Source organism: Amblyraja radiata, chromosome 8, assembly GCF_010909765.2.
Source record: "Amblyraja radiata isolate CabotCenter1 chromosome 8, sAmbRad1.1.pri, whole genome shotgun sequence".
NCBI lineage: Eukaryota > Metazoa > Chordata > Chondrichthyes > Rajiformes > Rajidae > Amblyraja > Amblyraja radiata.
The window spans coordinates 73,775,549-73,792,882 of record NC_045963.1 but is presented as its reverse complement, the minus strand read 5'-3'; the positions used below and the strand labels follow the sequence as shown (position 1 = coordinate 73,792,882).

General features: G+C 47.3%; 1 protein-coding gene across 1 annotated transcript in view; it reads left to right on the top strand.

Moving 5' to 3' along the window:
• tmx4 (thioredoxin related transmembrane protein 4) overlaps positions 1-17,334 on the top strand; it is a 51,161-nt gene that overhangs the window by 28,746 nt on the left and 5,081 nt on the right. The window contains exons 3-6 of the mRNA XM_033026235.1: positions 10,813-10,858; positions 13,080-13,208; positions 15,070-15,115; positions 16,664-16,765. Coding sequence (XP_032882126.1) covers positions 10,813-10,858; positions 13,080-13,208; positions 15,070-15,115; positions 16,664-16,765 — 323 coding nt within the window. The remainder of the gene's footprint in view (positions 1-10,812; positions 10,859-13,079; positions 13,209-15,069; positions 15,116-16,663; positions 16,766-17,334) is intronic.

The window sequence follows — 17,334 nt, the reverse complement described above, 5'->3', positions numbered from 1 at the left end:
ACACTCCAAAGACGTACAGGTTTGTAGGTTAATTGGCTTGGTGTAAATGTAAATTGTCCCTAGTGGGTGTAGGATAGTGTTAGTGTGCGGGGATCGCTGGTCGGCGCGGATCCAGTGGGCCAAAGGGCCTTTTTCTGCGCTGTATCTCTAAACCAAACTAAATAATCGCCGAAGCCGACTTGTTAGTGCCAGAGACAGGAGGAAGGAAGAGACAGGAGGAAGGGAGGACATTTTATACAACTGCAACATGACCTCCCAACTCAATACTCAATACTCTTTTTCACCCAGAGAGTTGCGAATCTGTGGAATTCTCTGCCACAAAAGGCAGTGGAGGACAATTCACTGGATGTTTTCAAGAGAGAGTTAGATTTAGCTCTTAGGGCTAACGGAATCAAGGGATATGGGGAGAAAGCAGGAACGGGGTACTTATTTTGGATGATCAGCCATGATCACATTGAATGGCGGTGCTGGCTTGAAGGGCCGAATGGTCTACTCCTGCACCTATTTTCTATGTTTCTAAGGCTGCAGCCCTAAGTAGCGCCCTTCGCATGCCTCCACTGCGCCAGCGTATGTGTGGTCTCTTGAGCCACACTCGATCATGGGGCAAGGTGGCGCAGCGGTAGAGTTGCTGCCTCACAGAGCCAGGGTCCCGGGTTCGATCCTGACTACGGGTGCTCTCTGTATTGAGTTTGTTCGTTATCCCCGTGACCGTGTGGGTTTTCTCTGGGTGCTCCGGTTTCCTCCCATATTCCAAAGACTAGCAGGTCTGTAGCTTAATTGGCTTCTGTAAAGCTTTCCCTAGTGTCTAGGGTAGAATTTATATACATTTTGATCGATGGTCGGTGCAGACGCGGTGGGCCGAATGGCCTGTTTCCACGCTGTAATTCTAAACTCAACTAAACTAAAGTACCTCATCCCAAAATGTCACCTACCCACGTTCTCCAGCGATTCTGCCTGATCCGCTGAGTTACTGCAGTACCTGGATAGAGTGCAGGCCTAGATAGAGTGGATGTGGAGAGGATGTTTCCACTAGTGGGAGATTCTAGGACCAGAGGTCACAGCCTCAGAACAGATCATCAGATCTTCCTTCAGGAAGGAGATGAGGAAACATTTCTTTAGCCAGAGGGTGGTGAGTCTGTGGAATTATTTGTCACAGAAGGCTGTGGAGGCCAAGTCAGTGGATATTTTTAAATCAGAGGTCATAGACATAGAAATAGAAAATAGGTGCAGGAGGAGGCCATTTGGCCCTTCGATTGTGATCATGGCTGATCGTCCCCTATCAATAACCCGTGCCTGCCTTCTCCCCATATCCCTTGACTCCACTAGCCCCTAGACCTCTATCTAACTCGATAGATTCTTGATTAGTGCGGGTGTCAGAGGTTATGGGGAGAAGGCAGGAGAATGGGGTTGGGAGGGAGAGATAGATCTGCCTTGATTGAATGGCGGAGTAGACTTGATGGGCCGAATGGCCTAATTCTGCTCCTATCTCTTATGAACATGACTATTATCTTTCCAAAGTTGAACTTCATTGCATGCCAGACAGAATATCTGCACCTTCACATCATGGTCAGTAGCAATGTCACACATTGGCCTTTCTACATATTATCCTCAGTAAATCAGTACAAACTAGTTTTAGGAACATTTTGTTCCGAAATTTGAATTTATATACAGTAGATATAGTTATTGCCTGAAATAAAACATATCTCGATTGAAAAATATTTCTTGGAGAAAAAAATTGTCTTGCATACATCCGGTTTAAAGTTCAAACATTCGAGTAAATTGTGCTGTTGTGGTAAGGAGCTTGGATTAATCTTATAATTATCAGTGCCTCAGAGCACACCGAAAGAATTTGTAACCACAAGCAGAGTTGCTGCCTTACAGCGCCAGAGATCCGAGTGCAATCCTGACTACGGGTGCTGTCTGTACGGAGTTTGTACGTGACCTGCGTGGGTTTTCTCCGGGATCTCTGGTCTCCTCCCACACTCCAAAAACATGCAGGTTTGTAGGTTCATTGGCTTTGATGAAATTGTAAATTGGCCCTAGAGTGTGTAGGATAGTGTTAATGTGCCGTGATAGCAGGTTGGCCATCTTGGCCGATCTATCTCCCCCTCATCACGTCATAAGTAACAGGAGTAGATTTAGGCTGTTCGGCCCATCAAGTCTACCCTGCCATTAAATCATAGCAGATCTATCTTTCTCTCCTAACCCAATTCTCCTGCCTTCTCTGGGCTGCAGGGCCTGTTTCCGCGCCAAATCTCTAAACTAAACTAAACCAAACACAAACTGTTTTAGCATTGTTATCTCTGTTCATGAGTTGGCAAGTGCCTGTATCCAATTGACCGCAAGAGTCCACAAAGGCCACATGACGTGTATGTGCAGGAAGGAAGTGCAGATGCTAGTTTAAACCGAAGATAGACACAATAAGCTGGAGTAACTCACCGGCACAGGCAGCATCTCTGGAGAGAAGGAATGGGTGACGTTTCGGGTCGAGACCCTTCTTCAGACTGAGAGTCAGGGAAATCGACCCTAAACGTGACATGTCAGACTGGTTAATATGTTCACACAGAGAGTGGTGAGTCTGTGGAATTCTCTGCCTCAGAGGGCGGTGGAAGCCGGCTCTCTGGATGCTTTCAAGAGAGAGATAGATAGGGCTCTTAAAGATAGCGGAGTCAGGGGATATGAGGAGAAGGCAGGAACGGGGTACTGATTGGGGATGATCAGCCATGATCACATTGAATGGCGGTGCTGGTTCGTAGGGCCGAATGGCCTACTCCTGCACCTATTGTTTATTGTGTATTGTCTATTGATTACAATGGTTGAGGGGAAGGCAGCGTTGAAAGGCAGCAAGCGATGGTTATTAATATTGATGCTCCCTCAACCCTGAAACAGCCAGGCTGGTTGCCAGTTTAGTTTCTTAGTTTTGTTTAGATTTTCACCGTGAAAACGTGCCCTTTGGCGAGTGTTGCCAACTGTCCCGTATTAGCCGGGACATCCCGTATATTGGGCTAAATTGGTTTGTCCCGTACGGGACCGCCCTTGTCCTGTATTTGACCGCTACTACTCGGGTTGAGGGGACTGTCGGGTCGGAGCGCCGCGTCCGGCCCCGCCTCACCCGTCCCGACGTAGTGCAGCCCGTGGAGTGCAGCAGCAGCAGCGCCTCGCCCGTGGCCCCGTCGGTCGGCAGCCCGGCCAGCTGTCCGACCTTCGGACCTTCGCTTACCGCCGACACCACCACCCCTCCTTCTCGTGGGTGAAGTGCCTTGCCCAAGGACACAACGACAGTATGCACTCCAAGCGGGATTCGAACCAGCCGAACACTTAGCCCATTGTGCCATCTGTCGTCCCGAGTAGAGTCCATCAAGTACGTAGCTTGCACCCCAGCAGTCTGAATATTGACCTCTCCAACCGTAACCGTTGCGTCCCCTCACTCTCCATCCCTCCCCCACCCTCGCCATTGTTCTAGTTTCTTCTTTAAAAACATTTTTTTTAAATGTTTATTTTATTAGAAGCAATGGTACAAGAATAAAGCAATCGGCATAACAATGATACAATTTTCATACAGCTTCATTTTTAACATTTTATAAATTGATACGTGAATCGGGGGAAAAATGTTTCCAAACTGTATCACTCTATGACCCTATCTTGGTTCTTGGTTTCTTGGTCCTCCAAAATATTCCAAATGGAATTTAAACTGGAGGTGGTGGAGGGAGGGCTTAAGCCAGAAAGGGTTATTGGGAAGAAAGAGCTACTTTAAATTTAGTTGCATCTGGTTGGGTAACTATAGTTGGGTGGAGATTATACCATGCTTTAATTGTGCGGGGGAAGAACGAATTGCTGTACACATCTGTCTTGGTAGCTGGGATCACAAATTGGATCGAATGCCCTTGTCTGCTCCTAATTGGTTTGGGTTTGGTGTAGGTCTTGTAGTCTATGTCGAGCTGACCATTTAACATTTTGTAAAAACAGGTCAAACGGTGAGCTTCACGTCTGTCTTGGAGAGGGTCACACCCCAGAGAATTCAGAAGTTTGGTGACACTCGCTTCTCTCTCATAGGTGTTAGTAACAAATCGAGCTGTTTCTCTCTCCCCAGACTCAGTTTGAAGAAAGGAACGTCACCTATTCCTTTTCTCCACAGATGCTGCCTGTGTCCACAGAGTTACTCCAGCTTTTTGTGTCTATCTTCAGTTTAAACCAGCATCTGCAGTTCCTCCCTACGCAATATATAGACCTTCCTATCTGCAACATTTAGCATTAACACCACAGTTACATTTCTGGGCAATTATATTGTTCCCTATAGATCAGTTTAATAACCTACTAAATTGCTTGACATTATACACTGAAAATTCACTCCTGTTTAACATATAAGGGCATATTTCAATCCTCGTTACCACACTGGAGATATTCCAGGTACGGCGCGCAAAGGATTTTGATCCGATTTTTATTTATCACCAGTTTTAAAACTGAGATATGAATGTTGTATGTATCCAAGGTAAGTCTCATAAATATATTTAATTAAGGCAGCATAAATTGCTTCACTGCAAAAATCTCCACAAAGTACAGTTTAGTTTAGAGATCTCTTTGTCTTGTTATATATGGTTATATACAGTGTGGAAACTTATATGAGAGAGTTAGATAGAGCTCTGGGGGCTAGTGGAATCAAGAGATATAGGGAGAAGGCAGGCACGGGTTATTGATTGGGGGCGATCAGCCTTGATCGCAATGAATGGCGGTGCTGGCTCGAAGGGCTGAATGGCTTCCTCCTGCACCTATTTTCTGTGTTTCTATGAAATAGGCCCTTCAGCCCACCGAGTCCACACACACACACACACACACACACACACACACACACACACACACACACACACACACACACACACACACACACACACACACACACACCTACACACACACACCTACACACACACACACACCTACACACACACACACCTACACACACACACCTACACACACACACCTACACACACACACCTACACACACACACACCTACACACACACACCTCAAGTTTAGTTTAGAGATACAGCACAGAAACCGGAGCACCCGGAGAAAACCTGTTCTCTCCCGACAGGAAGTAATTGCCACCCTCTCTATGAAACATCAATAGACAATAGGTGCAGGAGTAGGCCGTTCTTCAAGCCAGCACCGCCATTCAACGTGATCATGGCTGATCATCCATAATCAGTACCCCGTTCCTGCCTTCTCCCCATATCCCTTGATTCCGCTAGCCCTAAGAGCTCTATCCAACTCTCTTTTGAATGTGAACCTGCCTCCACTGCCCTCTGAGGCAGAGAATTCCACAAATTCACAACTTCAGGTGTGAAACAGTTTTTCCTCATCTCCGTTCTAAATGGCTGACCCCTTATTCTTAAACTGTGGCCCCTGGTCCTGGACTCCCCCATCATTGGGAACATGTTTCCTGCCTCTACCTTGTGCAATCCCTTAGTAATCTTATATGTTTCAATAAGATGCCCTCTCATCCTTCTAAATTCCAATGTATACAAGCCCAGCCGCTCCATTCTTTCAACATATGACAGTCCCGCCATCCCGGGGATTAACCTTGTGAACCTACGCTGCACTCCCTCAATAGCAAGAATGTCCTTCCTCAAATGTGGAGACCAAAACTGCACACAATACTCCAGGTGTGGTCTCACTAGAGCCCTGTATACCTGCAGAAGGACCTCTTTGCTCCTATACTCAACATCACCTGTCCATTCCCTCCACAGACGCTGCCAGGCCCGAAGTTCCTCCAGCACTTTGTACTTTACACAAGATTCCAGCATCTGCATTTCCATGTGTCTCCATGTATTTGAAAGCAGCTCCCTTTCATTGCAGAAGATTTATTTTTATTTCCACGAGGCTTCATAAGATCATGTTCGTAAGGGATAGGAGCAGAATTAGGCCATTCGGCCCATCAAGTCTACTCTTCCATTTGATCATAGAAACATAGAAATTAGGTGCAGGAGTAGGCCATTCGGCCCTTCGAGCCTGCACCGCCATTCAATATGATCATGGCTGATCATCCAACTCAGTATCCCGTACCTGCCTTCTCTCCATACCCCCTGATCCCTTTAGTCACAAGGGCCACATCTAACTCCCTCTTAAATATAGCCAATGAACTGGCCTCGACTACCCTCTGTGGCAGAGAGTTCCAGAGATTCACCACTCTCTGTGTGAAAAAAGTTCTTCTCATCTCGGTTTTAAAGGATTTCCCCCTTATCCTTAAGCTGTGACCCCTTGTCCTGGACTTCCCCAACATCGGGAGCAATCTTCCTGCATCTAGCCTGTCCAACCCCTTAAGAATTTTATAAGTTTCTATAAGATCCCCTCTCAATCTCCTAAATTCTAGAGAGTATAAACCAAGTCTATCCAGTCTTTCTTCATAAGACAGTCCTGACATCCCAGGAATCAGTCTGGTGAACCTTCTCTGCACTCCCTCTATGGCAATAATGTCCTTCCTCAGATTAGGAGACCAAAACTGTACACAATACTCCAGGTGTGGTCTCACCAAGACCCTGTACAACTGCAGTAGAACCTCCCTGCTCCTATACTCAAATCCTTTTGCTATGAAAGCTAACATACCATTCGCTTTCTTCACTGCCTGCTGCACCTGCATGCCTACTTTCAATGATTGGTGTACCATGACACCCAGGTCTCGCTGCATCTCCCCTTTTCCTAGTCGGCCACCATTTAGATAATAGTCTGCTTTCCTGTTTTTGCCACCAAAATGGATAACCTCACATGGCTGATCTATCTCTCCCTTCTAACCCCAATCTCCTGCCTTCTCCCCATTACCCCTGACACCCGTACTAATCAAGAATCTATCTATCTCTGCCTTAAAAATATCCATTGGCCTTCTCAGCCGTCTGTGGCAAAGAATTCCACAGATTCACCACCCTCTGACTGAAGAAATTCCCATGCATCTCCTTTCAAAAAGTATTCTGAGGGTATGGCCCCTGGTCCTCGACTCTAGTGGGAACATCCTCTCCACATTCACTTTAGTCCGACTTTAACGTTTGACGAACTATTTGGAGGGTAAACATTGCAATCTAATGGAGACTATGTAGGGAGAAACTACAGATGCTGGTTTAAACCGAAGATAGGCTGAGAATGCTGGAGTAACTCGGCGGGATAGTCAGCACCTCTGGAGAGAAGGAATGGGTGACGTTTTGGGTCGAGACCCTTCTTCAGACTGATTCACAACACTCCAGTTCCCCAATGCAGTTCCGCCATCTAGTGGAATTAATTTATAATTCTTCCGTTGAAAGATTCAGAGTGCAGCAAAATCTTCACTAACTTGCTGGACCCGTTGGACTCTGCTTGTTATTGCCTTTGGTTTTTAACCCTAGCCTGACACAATCTAGAAAGGTAGACACAAAATGCTGGAGTAACTCAGCGGGACAGGCAGCATCTCTGGAGAGAAGGAATGGGTGACGTTTCGGGTCGAGACCCTTCTTCAGACTGTGGCTTCAGAGCCCTTCCGGCACAATTTAGATCACGGTGAGCTAGGAGTGATCATGGATGGACATTTGTGGGACACATATCTCCTTTATGTTGGGTTGGGTCAACAGCAAGTCTCATTCTTAACTGTGATCACATCACGACACAACCTCCTTTCCCACTTCTGAATTTGGTCCCTACACTACAATCAGCCACAAGTGAGAGGGCGATTTGTCTCGACCCGAAACATCACCCATTCCTACTTTACAAAGATGCTGCCTGTCCCGCTGAGTTAATCCAGCATTTTGTGTCTATCTTCGGTGTAAAGCAGCACCTGCAGTTCCTCCCTAGACAGTTATGAACATCTCTGAATAAAGGTCTCGACCCGAAACGTCACCATGTTATCCAGCGTTGCTGCCTGACCCGCTGAGTTACTCCAGCGTGCCGGATATTAGATCAGAAAGTTTCAGTCATAGAATGATACAGCGTGGAAACAGGCCCTTTGGCCCAACTTGCCCACACCGACCGACATGTCCCATCTACACTAGTCCCACCTGCCTGCATTTGGCTCGAACACCTCTAAACCTGTCCTATCCATGCACCTGTTCAAATGCTTCTTTCCAACTACCTCTTCCACCAGCTCGTTCCTTACACCCACCAGTCTTTGTGTGGAAAAAAAGTTACTCCTCCGGTCCCTATTAAATCTTCCCCCCCCCCCCCCCCCCACTGTTCAATCGATAATGTTTTATTATTAATCTTTAATGTTTTGTGTGTCATTCCTGACTGTCACTATATGTCATGTTGTCACTTGCGGGCGGAGCACCAAGGCAAATTCCTTGTATGTGAATACTTGGCCAATAAACTTATTAATTAATTCATACATTCATTCCTTCACATTAACTCAACCTTAACCTATAACAATTTGACTCTTGACCTTAAATTCACCAGGGTAAGGGAATCAAGAACTAGAGGACATAGGTTTAAGGTGAGGGGGGAAAGATTTCATAGGGACCTGAGGGGCGACCTTTTCACCCACAGGGTGGTGGTTGAGGACATCGAACGAGCTGCTGGGGACGTTGCAGAGGCGGGCACTCTAACATTATTTAAAACACACCTGGGCAGGTACATGGATAGAACCAGTTTAAATGGATCTGGGCCAAAGATGGGAACAAGGGACAACATCCCATATCATGTATCTATATCCATGCACCATAAATGGCTCGATAGTAACCATGATCCATCCTTCCGCTGACTGGACAGCACGCAACAAAAGCTTTTCACTGTACCTCGGTGCACGTGACAATAAACTAAACTAAACCTGCCCAGTTATAGTTTAGACAAAAATGCTGGAGAAACTCAGCGGGTGAGGCAGCATCTATGGAGAGAAGGAAATAGGTGACGTTTCGGGTCGAGACCCTTCTTCAGACTGATGTGAGGGTGAGGGGAGGGGGGGGGTGGGAAAAAGAAAGGGAGAGGCGGAGACAGTGGGAAGGGGAGGGGAAGGAGGGAGAAAACAAGGACTACCTGAAATTGGAGAAGTCAATGTTCATACCGCTGGGGTGTAAACTATCCTCTCTTTCGTAAACAATTTTATTTGCCAAGCCTGTCATACAAATAAAAAGCATCGGAACACACAAAACACATTTTAACATAAACATCCACCACAGTGACTCCTCCACATTCCTCACTGTGATGGAGAGGTGGAAAAAATGTTCCGATCTCTCCCCTTCTTTGCTCTCCCGTGGTCGGGGGCCTCGATCCTTCCGTTGCCGGGACGATCTTGACTCCATTTGCCGGCGGCGTTTGGGCCCTCGCGTTGAGGCGATCAAGCTCCCAGAAACTGAGCAGAACTGAGGTGGGACTAGCACGGAGGGGACTTCTTGGCCAGCACGGGCTAGTTGGGCCGAAGGGCCCATTTCCGTGCTGTGTGACTCTATGACTTTAGTGGTTCATTTCGCCAAATTGGCACACAAAGAAGTGAGTGTGAACCTTGAGTGTGACGATACTGACATCCAAATTCTCAGTTCTCAGTTTATTTTATGTCCCGTGTACCGAGGTAAAGTGAAAATCTTTTGTTGCGTGCTATCCAGTCAGAGGGAAGACAATACGTGATTACAATCAAGCCGTTTACTGTGTATAGATACTTGACAAGGGGATAATGGGCGGCACGGTGGCGCAGCGGTAGAGTTGCTGCCTCACGGTGCCAGGGACCCGGGTTCGATCCTGACTACAGGTGCTGCCTGTACGGAGTTTGTACGTTCTCCCCGTGACCTACTTTCTCCCCGTGACCCGGTTTTCTCTGAGATCTTCCGTTTCCTCCCACACTCCAAAGATGTACAGGTTTGTATGTTAATCAGCTTGGTATAAAATGTAAATTGACCCTGGTGTGTGTTGGATGGCGTTAATGTGCGGGGATCGCTGGTCGGTGCGAACTTGGTCCAAAGGGCCTGTTTCCACTCTGTATCTTTAAACTAAACTAAAAAGAATAACGTTTTGTGCAAGGTCAAGCCAGTAAAGTCAGATCAAAGATAGTTCAAGGGTCACCAATGAGGTAGATAGTAGTTCAGGGCCAAGAGTTCAATCCTTTCAAACATTAACTTAAAACTCAAAATTAAAACGCAAGCATTTACTGGAATCCACACAGTGTTACGACAAATGTAAGATTAAATAGGAATCTGAGGGGTAACTTTTTCACACAGAGGGTAGTGGGTGTATGGAACAAGCTGCCAGAGGAGGTAGTTGAGGCTGGGACTATCCCAACATTTAAGAGACAGTTAGACAGGTACATGGATTGGACAGGTTTGGAAGGATATGGGACGAAACGTGGGCAGGTGGGACTAGTGTAGCTGGGACATGTTGGCCGGTGTGGGCAAGTTGGGCCGAAGGGCCTTTTTCCACACTGAATCACTCTATGACTTTGAATGCACACAATTTGCTTTAGAATGTCCAGAGGTGATGAAAAACAAGTTATAAACGCAAGGTTTTATGTAAAAATATAAGCGCACATCATGTTAAATACATTGGGTCCTTAAAGCATGTGGTATAATTGTATGTTTAAGAAGGAACTGCAGATGCTGGAAAAATCAAAGGTAGACAAAAGTGCTGGAGAAACTCAGCGGGTGAGGCAGCATCTATGGAGAGAAGGAATCGGCGACGTTTCGGTTCTCAGTCTGAAGAAGGGACACGACCTGAAACCTCGCCTATTCCTTCTCTCCTCACCCGCTGAGTTTCTCCAGCATTTGTGTCTACCTTGTATGGCTGTATAATTATTTTTCTTTTCTAAAATCAATAATTGTATATGCATTAAGACACGTAATACTTTGATTAAACTTTTTCTTCAAAATCTCTTCCTTAGGTTTGAGCGGCCGTTTCTTTGTGACGACTCTGCCGACCATTTATCAGTAAGTGCATTTCCATCCATTTTCAGTGTCCAATTCTTAATTAAAATTCAGTTTTATTAACACTCGTCAAAATGACCTGATTATCTGCAGCCCTTGTGTTTTCGGGCACTTGGTGATGTGATGGAAGTTTCCTTGTCCTGGGTGTCAGGGGTTGTGGGGAGAAGGCAGGAGAATGCGGTTAGGAGGGAGAGGTAGATCAGCCATGATTGAATGGCGGAGTAGACTCGATGGGCCGAATGGCCTAATTCTGCTCCTATCACTTGTTGGCTGTAAGTTGGAATGCTTCGGGACCCCAACAGCAATGGTAAAATGCACAAAGTGCTGGAGTAATTGAATGCTTTATTGTCAGATGTGACAAGTCAGTGATATTCTGTGCGCGGCAGGTCCCCCTTTGTTCTTTCCCCCTCCCTCACGACGGTTCTGCCCACTCCATTGTTACTTCCCTCAGCAGCGGCGTCCCCACTTCCACGTGTCCGTCCTCGTCCGTCGGTCGACGCCATCATCGACCGCCGCACCGACCTCTCCACTATCGCCGCCGGGTCCCCTTCGGACACGGACCCAGGTCCCAGCCGCGGGCTCCGCAGACCCAGGGGCCGATGGCCGCGGGCTCCGTCAACCCGCCAGGCTCCGGCCTCGGCTACTCAACGGCACCTCCGGAAGGCGGGAAGCAACTCGGTCTCCATTTCGTCTCTCCAGAGATGCTGCCTGTCCCGCTGAGTTACTCCAGCATTTTGTGTCTAGCTTCGGTGTAAACCAGCATCTCATAGAAACATAGAAAATAGGTGCAGGAGTAGGCCATTCGGCCCTTCGAGCCTGCACCGCCATTCAATATGATCATGGCTGATCATCCAACTCAGTATCCTGTACCTGCCTTCTCTCCATACCCCCTGATTCCTTTAGCCACAAGGGCCACATCTAACTCCTCAAAAAGTTAGAGGAGTTAATAAAGTTAAAAGTGATGTTCCTTCCTACACAGCAATGGTATAAAATTAGTCAAATGTGTTTGAAGTCTTGGGGAGGATGGGAAAGAATCTTTTTCAAGTTCAAGATTCAAGATTCAAAAGAGTTTAATGTCATGTTTCCCAGATAGGACTATGAAATTCTTGCTTTGCTTCAGCACAACAGAATATTGCAGGCATAAATAAATACAGAACAGTTCAGTGTGACCATATACCATTGAATATATATATACACACATAAATAAGCATATAAAGTGCAATAGGCTATTAATGTTCAGAGTTTTGTCTGAGCCAGGTTTAATAGTCTGATGGCTGTGGGGAAGTAGCTATTCCTGAACCTGGATGTTGCAGTCTTCAGGCTCCTGTACCTTCTACCTGAAGGCAGCGGAGAGATGAGTGTGTGGTCAGGATGGTGTGGGTCCTTGATGATGCTGCCAGCCTTTTTGAGGCAGCAACTGCGGTAGATCCCCTCGACGGTAGGGAGGTCAAAGCCTATGATGGACTGGGCAGAGTTTACAACTTTTTGCAGTCTTCAGATCATAAGATCATGAGTGATCGGAGTAGAATGAGGCCATTCGGCCCATCAAGTCTACTCTGCTATTCAATCATGGCTGATCTATCTCACCCTCCTAACCCAATTCTTCTGCCTTCTCCCCATAACCCCTGACACCCGTACAAATCAAAAATATATCTATCTCTGCCTTAAATATATCCACTGACTTGGCCTCCACGGCCTTCTGTGGCAAAGAATTCCACAGATTCACCACCCTCTGACGAAATAAATTCCTCCTCGACTCCTTCCTAAAGGAACGTCTTTTTTAACTGTTGTAGTGCTGTTGGAGTCGTGATGTAGATTGAGCTGCCTGACTGTGTTGTCTGACGGAATCGAGCCTCCGTTTTCCATAAAAACATAGAAATTAGGTGCAGGAGGAGGCCATTCAGCCCTTCGAGCCAGCATCGCCATTCATTGCGATCATGGCTGATCGTCCCCAATCAATAACCCGTGCCTGCCTTCTCCCCATATCCCTTGATTCCACTAGCCCCTAGAGCTCTTTCTAACTCTCTCTTAAATCCATCCAGTGATTTGGCCTCCACTTCCCTCTGTGGCAGGAAATTCCACAAATTCACAACTCTCTGGGTGAAAAAGTGTTTTCCCGCCTCAGTCTTAAATGGGCCCCCCCCCCTCTATTCTAAGACTGCGTACCCCCGGTTCTGGAGGTGTTCCAGTGTGCTAACCGCTGCCTCTTGCCTTCCGTCGACAGTGCCAAGGAAGGTGTTTTCCGCAAGTACCACGGCGCTCGGATGCTGGAGGACTTCCATAGTTTCGTGAAGGAGAAGAAGTGGGAGGCTGTGGAGTCGATCAGTGGATGGAAATCACCGTCTTCCATTGTGTAAGGACCGCATTTCTCTCCATTGGGGCCACGAGGGGGGAGAGCCACTCTATCCGTGACTGTAAGGTAGACTGGAGAATCTCAGCGGGCGAGGCAGCATCTATGGAGCGAAGGAAATAGGCGACGTTTCGGGTTGAGAGACCCTTCCTCAGATTAATGTGGGGATGGAGGGGTGGGGGGGACGGGAAGAAGAAAGGAAGAGGCGGAGTCGTAGACTCCGCCTCTTCCTTTCTTCTTCCCGTCCCCCCCCACCCCCACTTCAGTCTCAACCCGAAACGTCACCTATTCCTTCGCTCCCTAGATGCTGCCTCACCTGCTGAGTTTCTCCCGCATTTTTGTCAACCTGCGATTTTTCCAGCATCTGGCGTTCTTTCTTAAACTGTACATAACTCTGATGCTTGTTGGAGGAAGTGAAGTTTGTATGACTTGAGATACAATACAATACGATATGATACGATAGAACTTTTTTTATCTCAGGAGGGAAATTGATCTGCCGACAGTCATGAAACACAAAATACATGACACATGAAATTAAAGTGACCAGTGGAAAGGACTGTGGATGTGCATAGATTTGGGGGAGATGGGGAGGGGAGTCACTCTAACCCTGGGATAAAATGGGGAGGAGTTGTATAGTTTGATAGTCACAGGGAAATACGATGTTTCTGAAGACGTGGAGCCTTCTCAAAATGAATATGACGTGGAAATAAGCCCTTCGGCCCAACATGCCCACCCGAGCCAACATGTCCCATCTACACTAGTCCCACATGCCTGAGTTTGTCCCAAATTCCTCCATACATGTCCTATCCATGTACCAGCCTAACTGTTTCCTAAACGTGGGGATAGTCCCAGCCTCAACCGCAGGAAATGCTACCTACACCTGTCGCTTTACCTCCCCCCCTCGACTCCATCCAAGGACCCAAGCAGTCGTTCCAGGTGGGGCAGAGGTTCACCTGCACCTCCTCCAACCTCATCTATTGCATCCGCTGCTCTAGATGTCAGCTGCTCTACATCGGTGAGACTAAGCGTAGGCTTGGCGATCGTTTCGCCGAACACCTCCGCTCGGTCCGCATTAACCAACCTGATCTCCCGGTGGCTCAGCACTTCAACTCCCCCTTCCATTCCGAATCTGACCTTTCTGTCCTGGGCCTCCTCCATGGCCAGAGTGAGCACCACCGGAAATTGGAGGGGCAGCACCTCATATTTCGCTTGGGTAGTCTGCACCCCATTGACTTCTCCAATTTCCGGAAGCCCTTGCTGTCTCCTCCCCTTCTCAGCTCTCCCTCAGCCCTCTGGCTCCTCCTCTTCCTTTCTTCTTCCTGCCCCCCCCCCCCCCCCCCCCATCCTAGAAGAAGGATTTCAGCCCGAAACTTTTCCTATTTCCTTCGCTCCATAGATGCTGCCGCACCCGCCAAGTTTCTCCAGCACTTTTGTCTACCTGGGAACAAGGCAAGGCATTTGAGACTGAAGAAGGGGTCTGAACCTTTTAGTTTAGTTTAGAGAGATAGCGCAGAAACAGGCCCTTCGGCTCACCGTGTCCGCGCCGACCAGCGATCCCCGCACACCTACACTACCTTACACCCACTAGGGACAATTTTTACATTTACACCAAGCCAATTAACCCACAAACCTGTACGTCTTTGGAGTGTGGGTGGAAAGCGGGAGGTCCCGGAGGAAATCCACGCAGGTTACGGGGAGCTCGTGCAAACTCCGTATGAGTGCTTGGGATCGAACCCGGGTCTCTGGCGATGTGAGGCAGCAACTCTACCGCTGCGCCACCATATGTTCTAAAATGGTTGACGGTGGAGCGCGGCTAAATAGTACGTGTCATGAATTTGCTCTTGTTTACCCCTTTCTCCTTTAGGATGTCCGGAATGGCGGGACTTTTCCGGCTCTCCGTATGGATTAGAGTAAGTGTCAACCTTGCAAAACTACTCATGGAGCAAATATTAATTTTTTTAAGATTATATGATCATAAGAGATAGAGGAGTGGAATCAGGCCTATGTCCAGGTCTGGGCCTATAAAGATCTATTTCTAGTGTGGAATATCACAAACTTGGGAGACGAGTGACACAAAGCCACATCGGTCTAGGTAGATATAGCTATTTAACAGCCAGAATTAAAATTAATCAGCCCCATAGCCTTCATCAGAGTGTAAAATGGACCAAACAAACGACCATGGATGTGGAGAGGATGTTTCCACTAGTGAGAGAGTCTAGGACCAGAGGGCAGAGCCTCAGAATAAAAGGATGTACCTGCAGAATTGAGCTGAGGAGGAAATTCTTTGGCCAGCGGGTGGTGAATCTGTGGATTTCATTGCCACAGATGGCTGTGTAGGGCAAGTCGATGGATATGTTTAAGGCAGAGATTGATAGACTAACATGCATTAACCAGTGTTAATGGGAGGTCCTTCTGCAGTTGTACAGAGCCCTAGTGAGACCACACCTGGAGTATTGTGTGCAGTTTTGGTCCCCTAATTTGAGGAAGGACATTCTTGCTGTTGAGGGAGTGCAGCGTAGGTTCACAAGGTTAATTCCCGGGATGGCGGGACTGTCATGTGCTGAGAGAATGGAGCGGCTGGGCTTGTACACTCTGGAGTTTAGAAGGATGAGAGGGAATCTTATTGAAACATATAAGGTTTATTAAGGGTTTGGACACACTAGAGGCAGGAAACATGTTCCCGATGTTGAGGGAGTCCAGAACCAGGGGCCACAGTTTAAGAATATGGGTAAGCCATTTAGAACGGAGACAAGGAAACACTTCTTCACACAGAGAGTTGTGAGTCTGTAGAATTCTCTGCCTCAGAGGGTGGTGGAGGCCGTTTCTCTGGATACTTTCAAGAGAGAGCTAGATAGGGCTCTTAAAGATAGCGGAGTCAGGGGATATGGGGAGAAGGCAGGAACGGGGTACTGATTAGGGATGATCAGCCATGATCACATTGAATGGCGGTGCTGGCTCGAAGGGCCAAATGGCCTACTCCTGCACCTATTGTCTATTGTCTATTGATAGATTTTATATATGGCATTGTATATAACATTTGATCTTATAGAGGTGCATAAAATCATGAGAGGAATAGATCGGGTAGACGCACAGAGTCTCTTGCCAAGAAGGTGAATCGAGAACCAGAGGACCTAGGTTTAAGATGAGGGGGGAAAGATTTAATAAGAATCTGAGGGGTAACTATTTCACTTTTTCAGTGTGTGTACGGAACAAGCTGTCAGAGGAGGTAGTGGAGCCGGGTCCTATTGCAACGTTTAAGAAAGATTTAGATGTTACATGAATAGGGACAGGTTTAGAGGGATATGGACCAAATGCAGGCAGGTGGGACTAGTGTAGATGGGGCATGTTGGTCGGTGTGGGCAAGTTGGGCCGAAGGGCCTGTTTCCATGCTCTATGACTCTAATAAAGTCTTGAGCAACTTACACAGTCAATGTCAAATATTTCCTTTTGATCCACAGCAAATGCATAGTTATCTGACTGAGACGATGGGAATTCCAGTCTGGGGCTCCTATATCATCTTTGCTTTGGCAACTCTCGTGGTGGGTCTCATTCTGGGCCTGGTAAGTCTATATCCACTGTCCGGTTATGAATGGCTAGAAAGTGTTTCGTGGGCTATTGGCCAAATGCAAGCAAACGGCACTGGCCCAAAAATGCCAACTTGGTCAGCATGGACAAGGTGGGCCGAAGTGCCTATTTCCGTGCTGTACAGGTCCGTGATTCCGTATAATCAGGCATGATATCCTTCCAATTTAAATCGGAATTCCGTTTTTTTTTTTTTTTTCCTATTTGTCAATTTTTTGTTGCCCGATTTTTTGGCGGCCAATCAATTGCTGTCTCTAAGGGGGGTTTATTTAGCGAATGCAAAGTCCTTTAGCCAAGCAGTTGCCTCTTGATCTGCTGTATGAAGGGTGACAAGTCCTCCTTTGAGTCTTTGTTGAGGGCATGCTTCAATGATGTGTTGCATTGTTTGCTGCTCTCCACAAGCACACCGTGGGGTTGGGCTGCTGCCCCATTTGTGAAGGCTGGCCAAGCAGGGGCCATGTCCAGTCCTGAATAGCAAAGAAGATCAAAGCCATTGATGGTGTAACGGCCCGCTTCCTCTGTGCCCAACGTGAGTCTCTTGGAGACA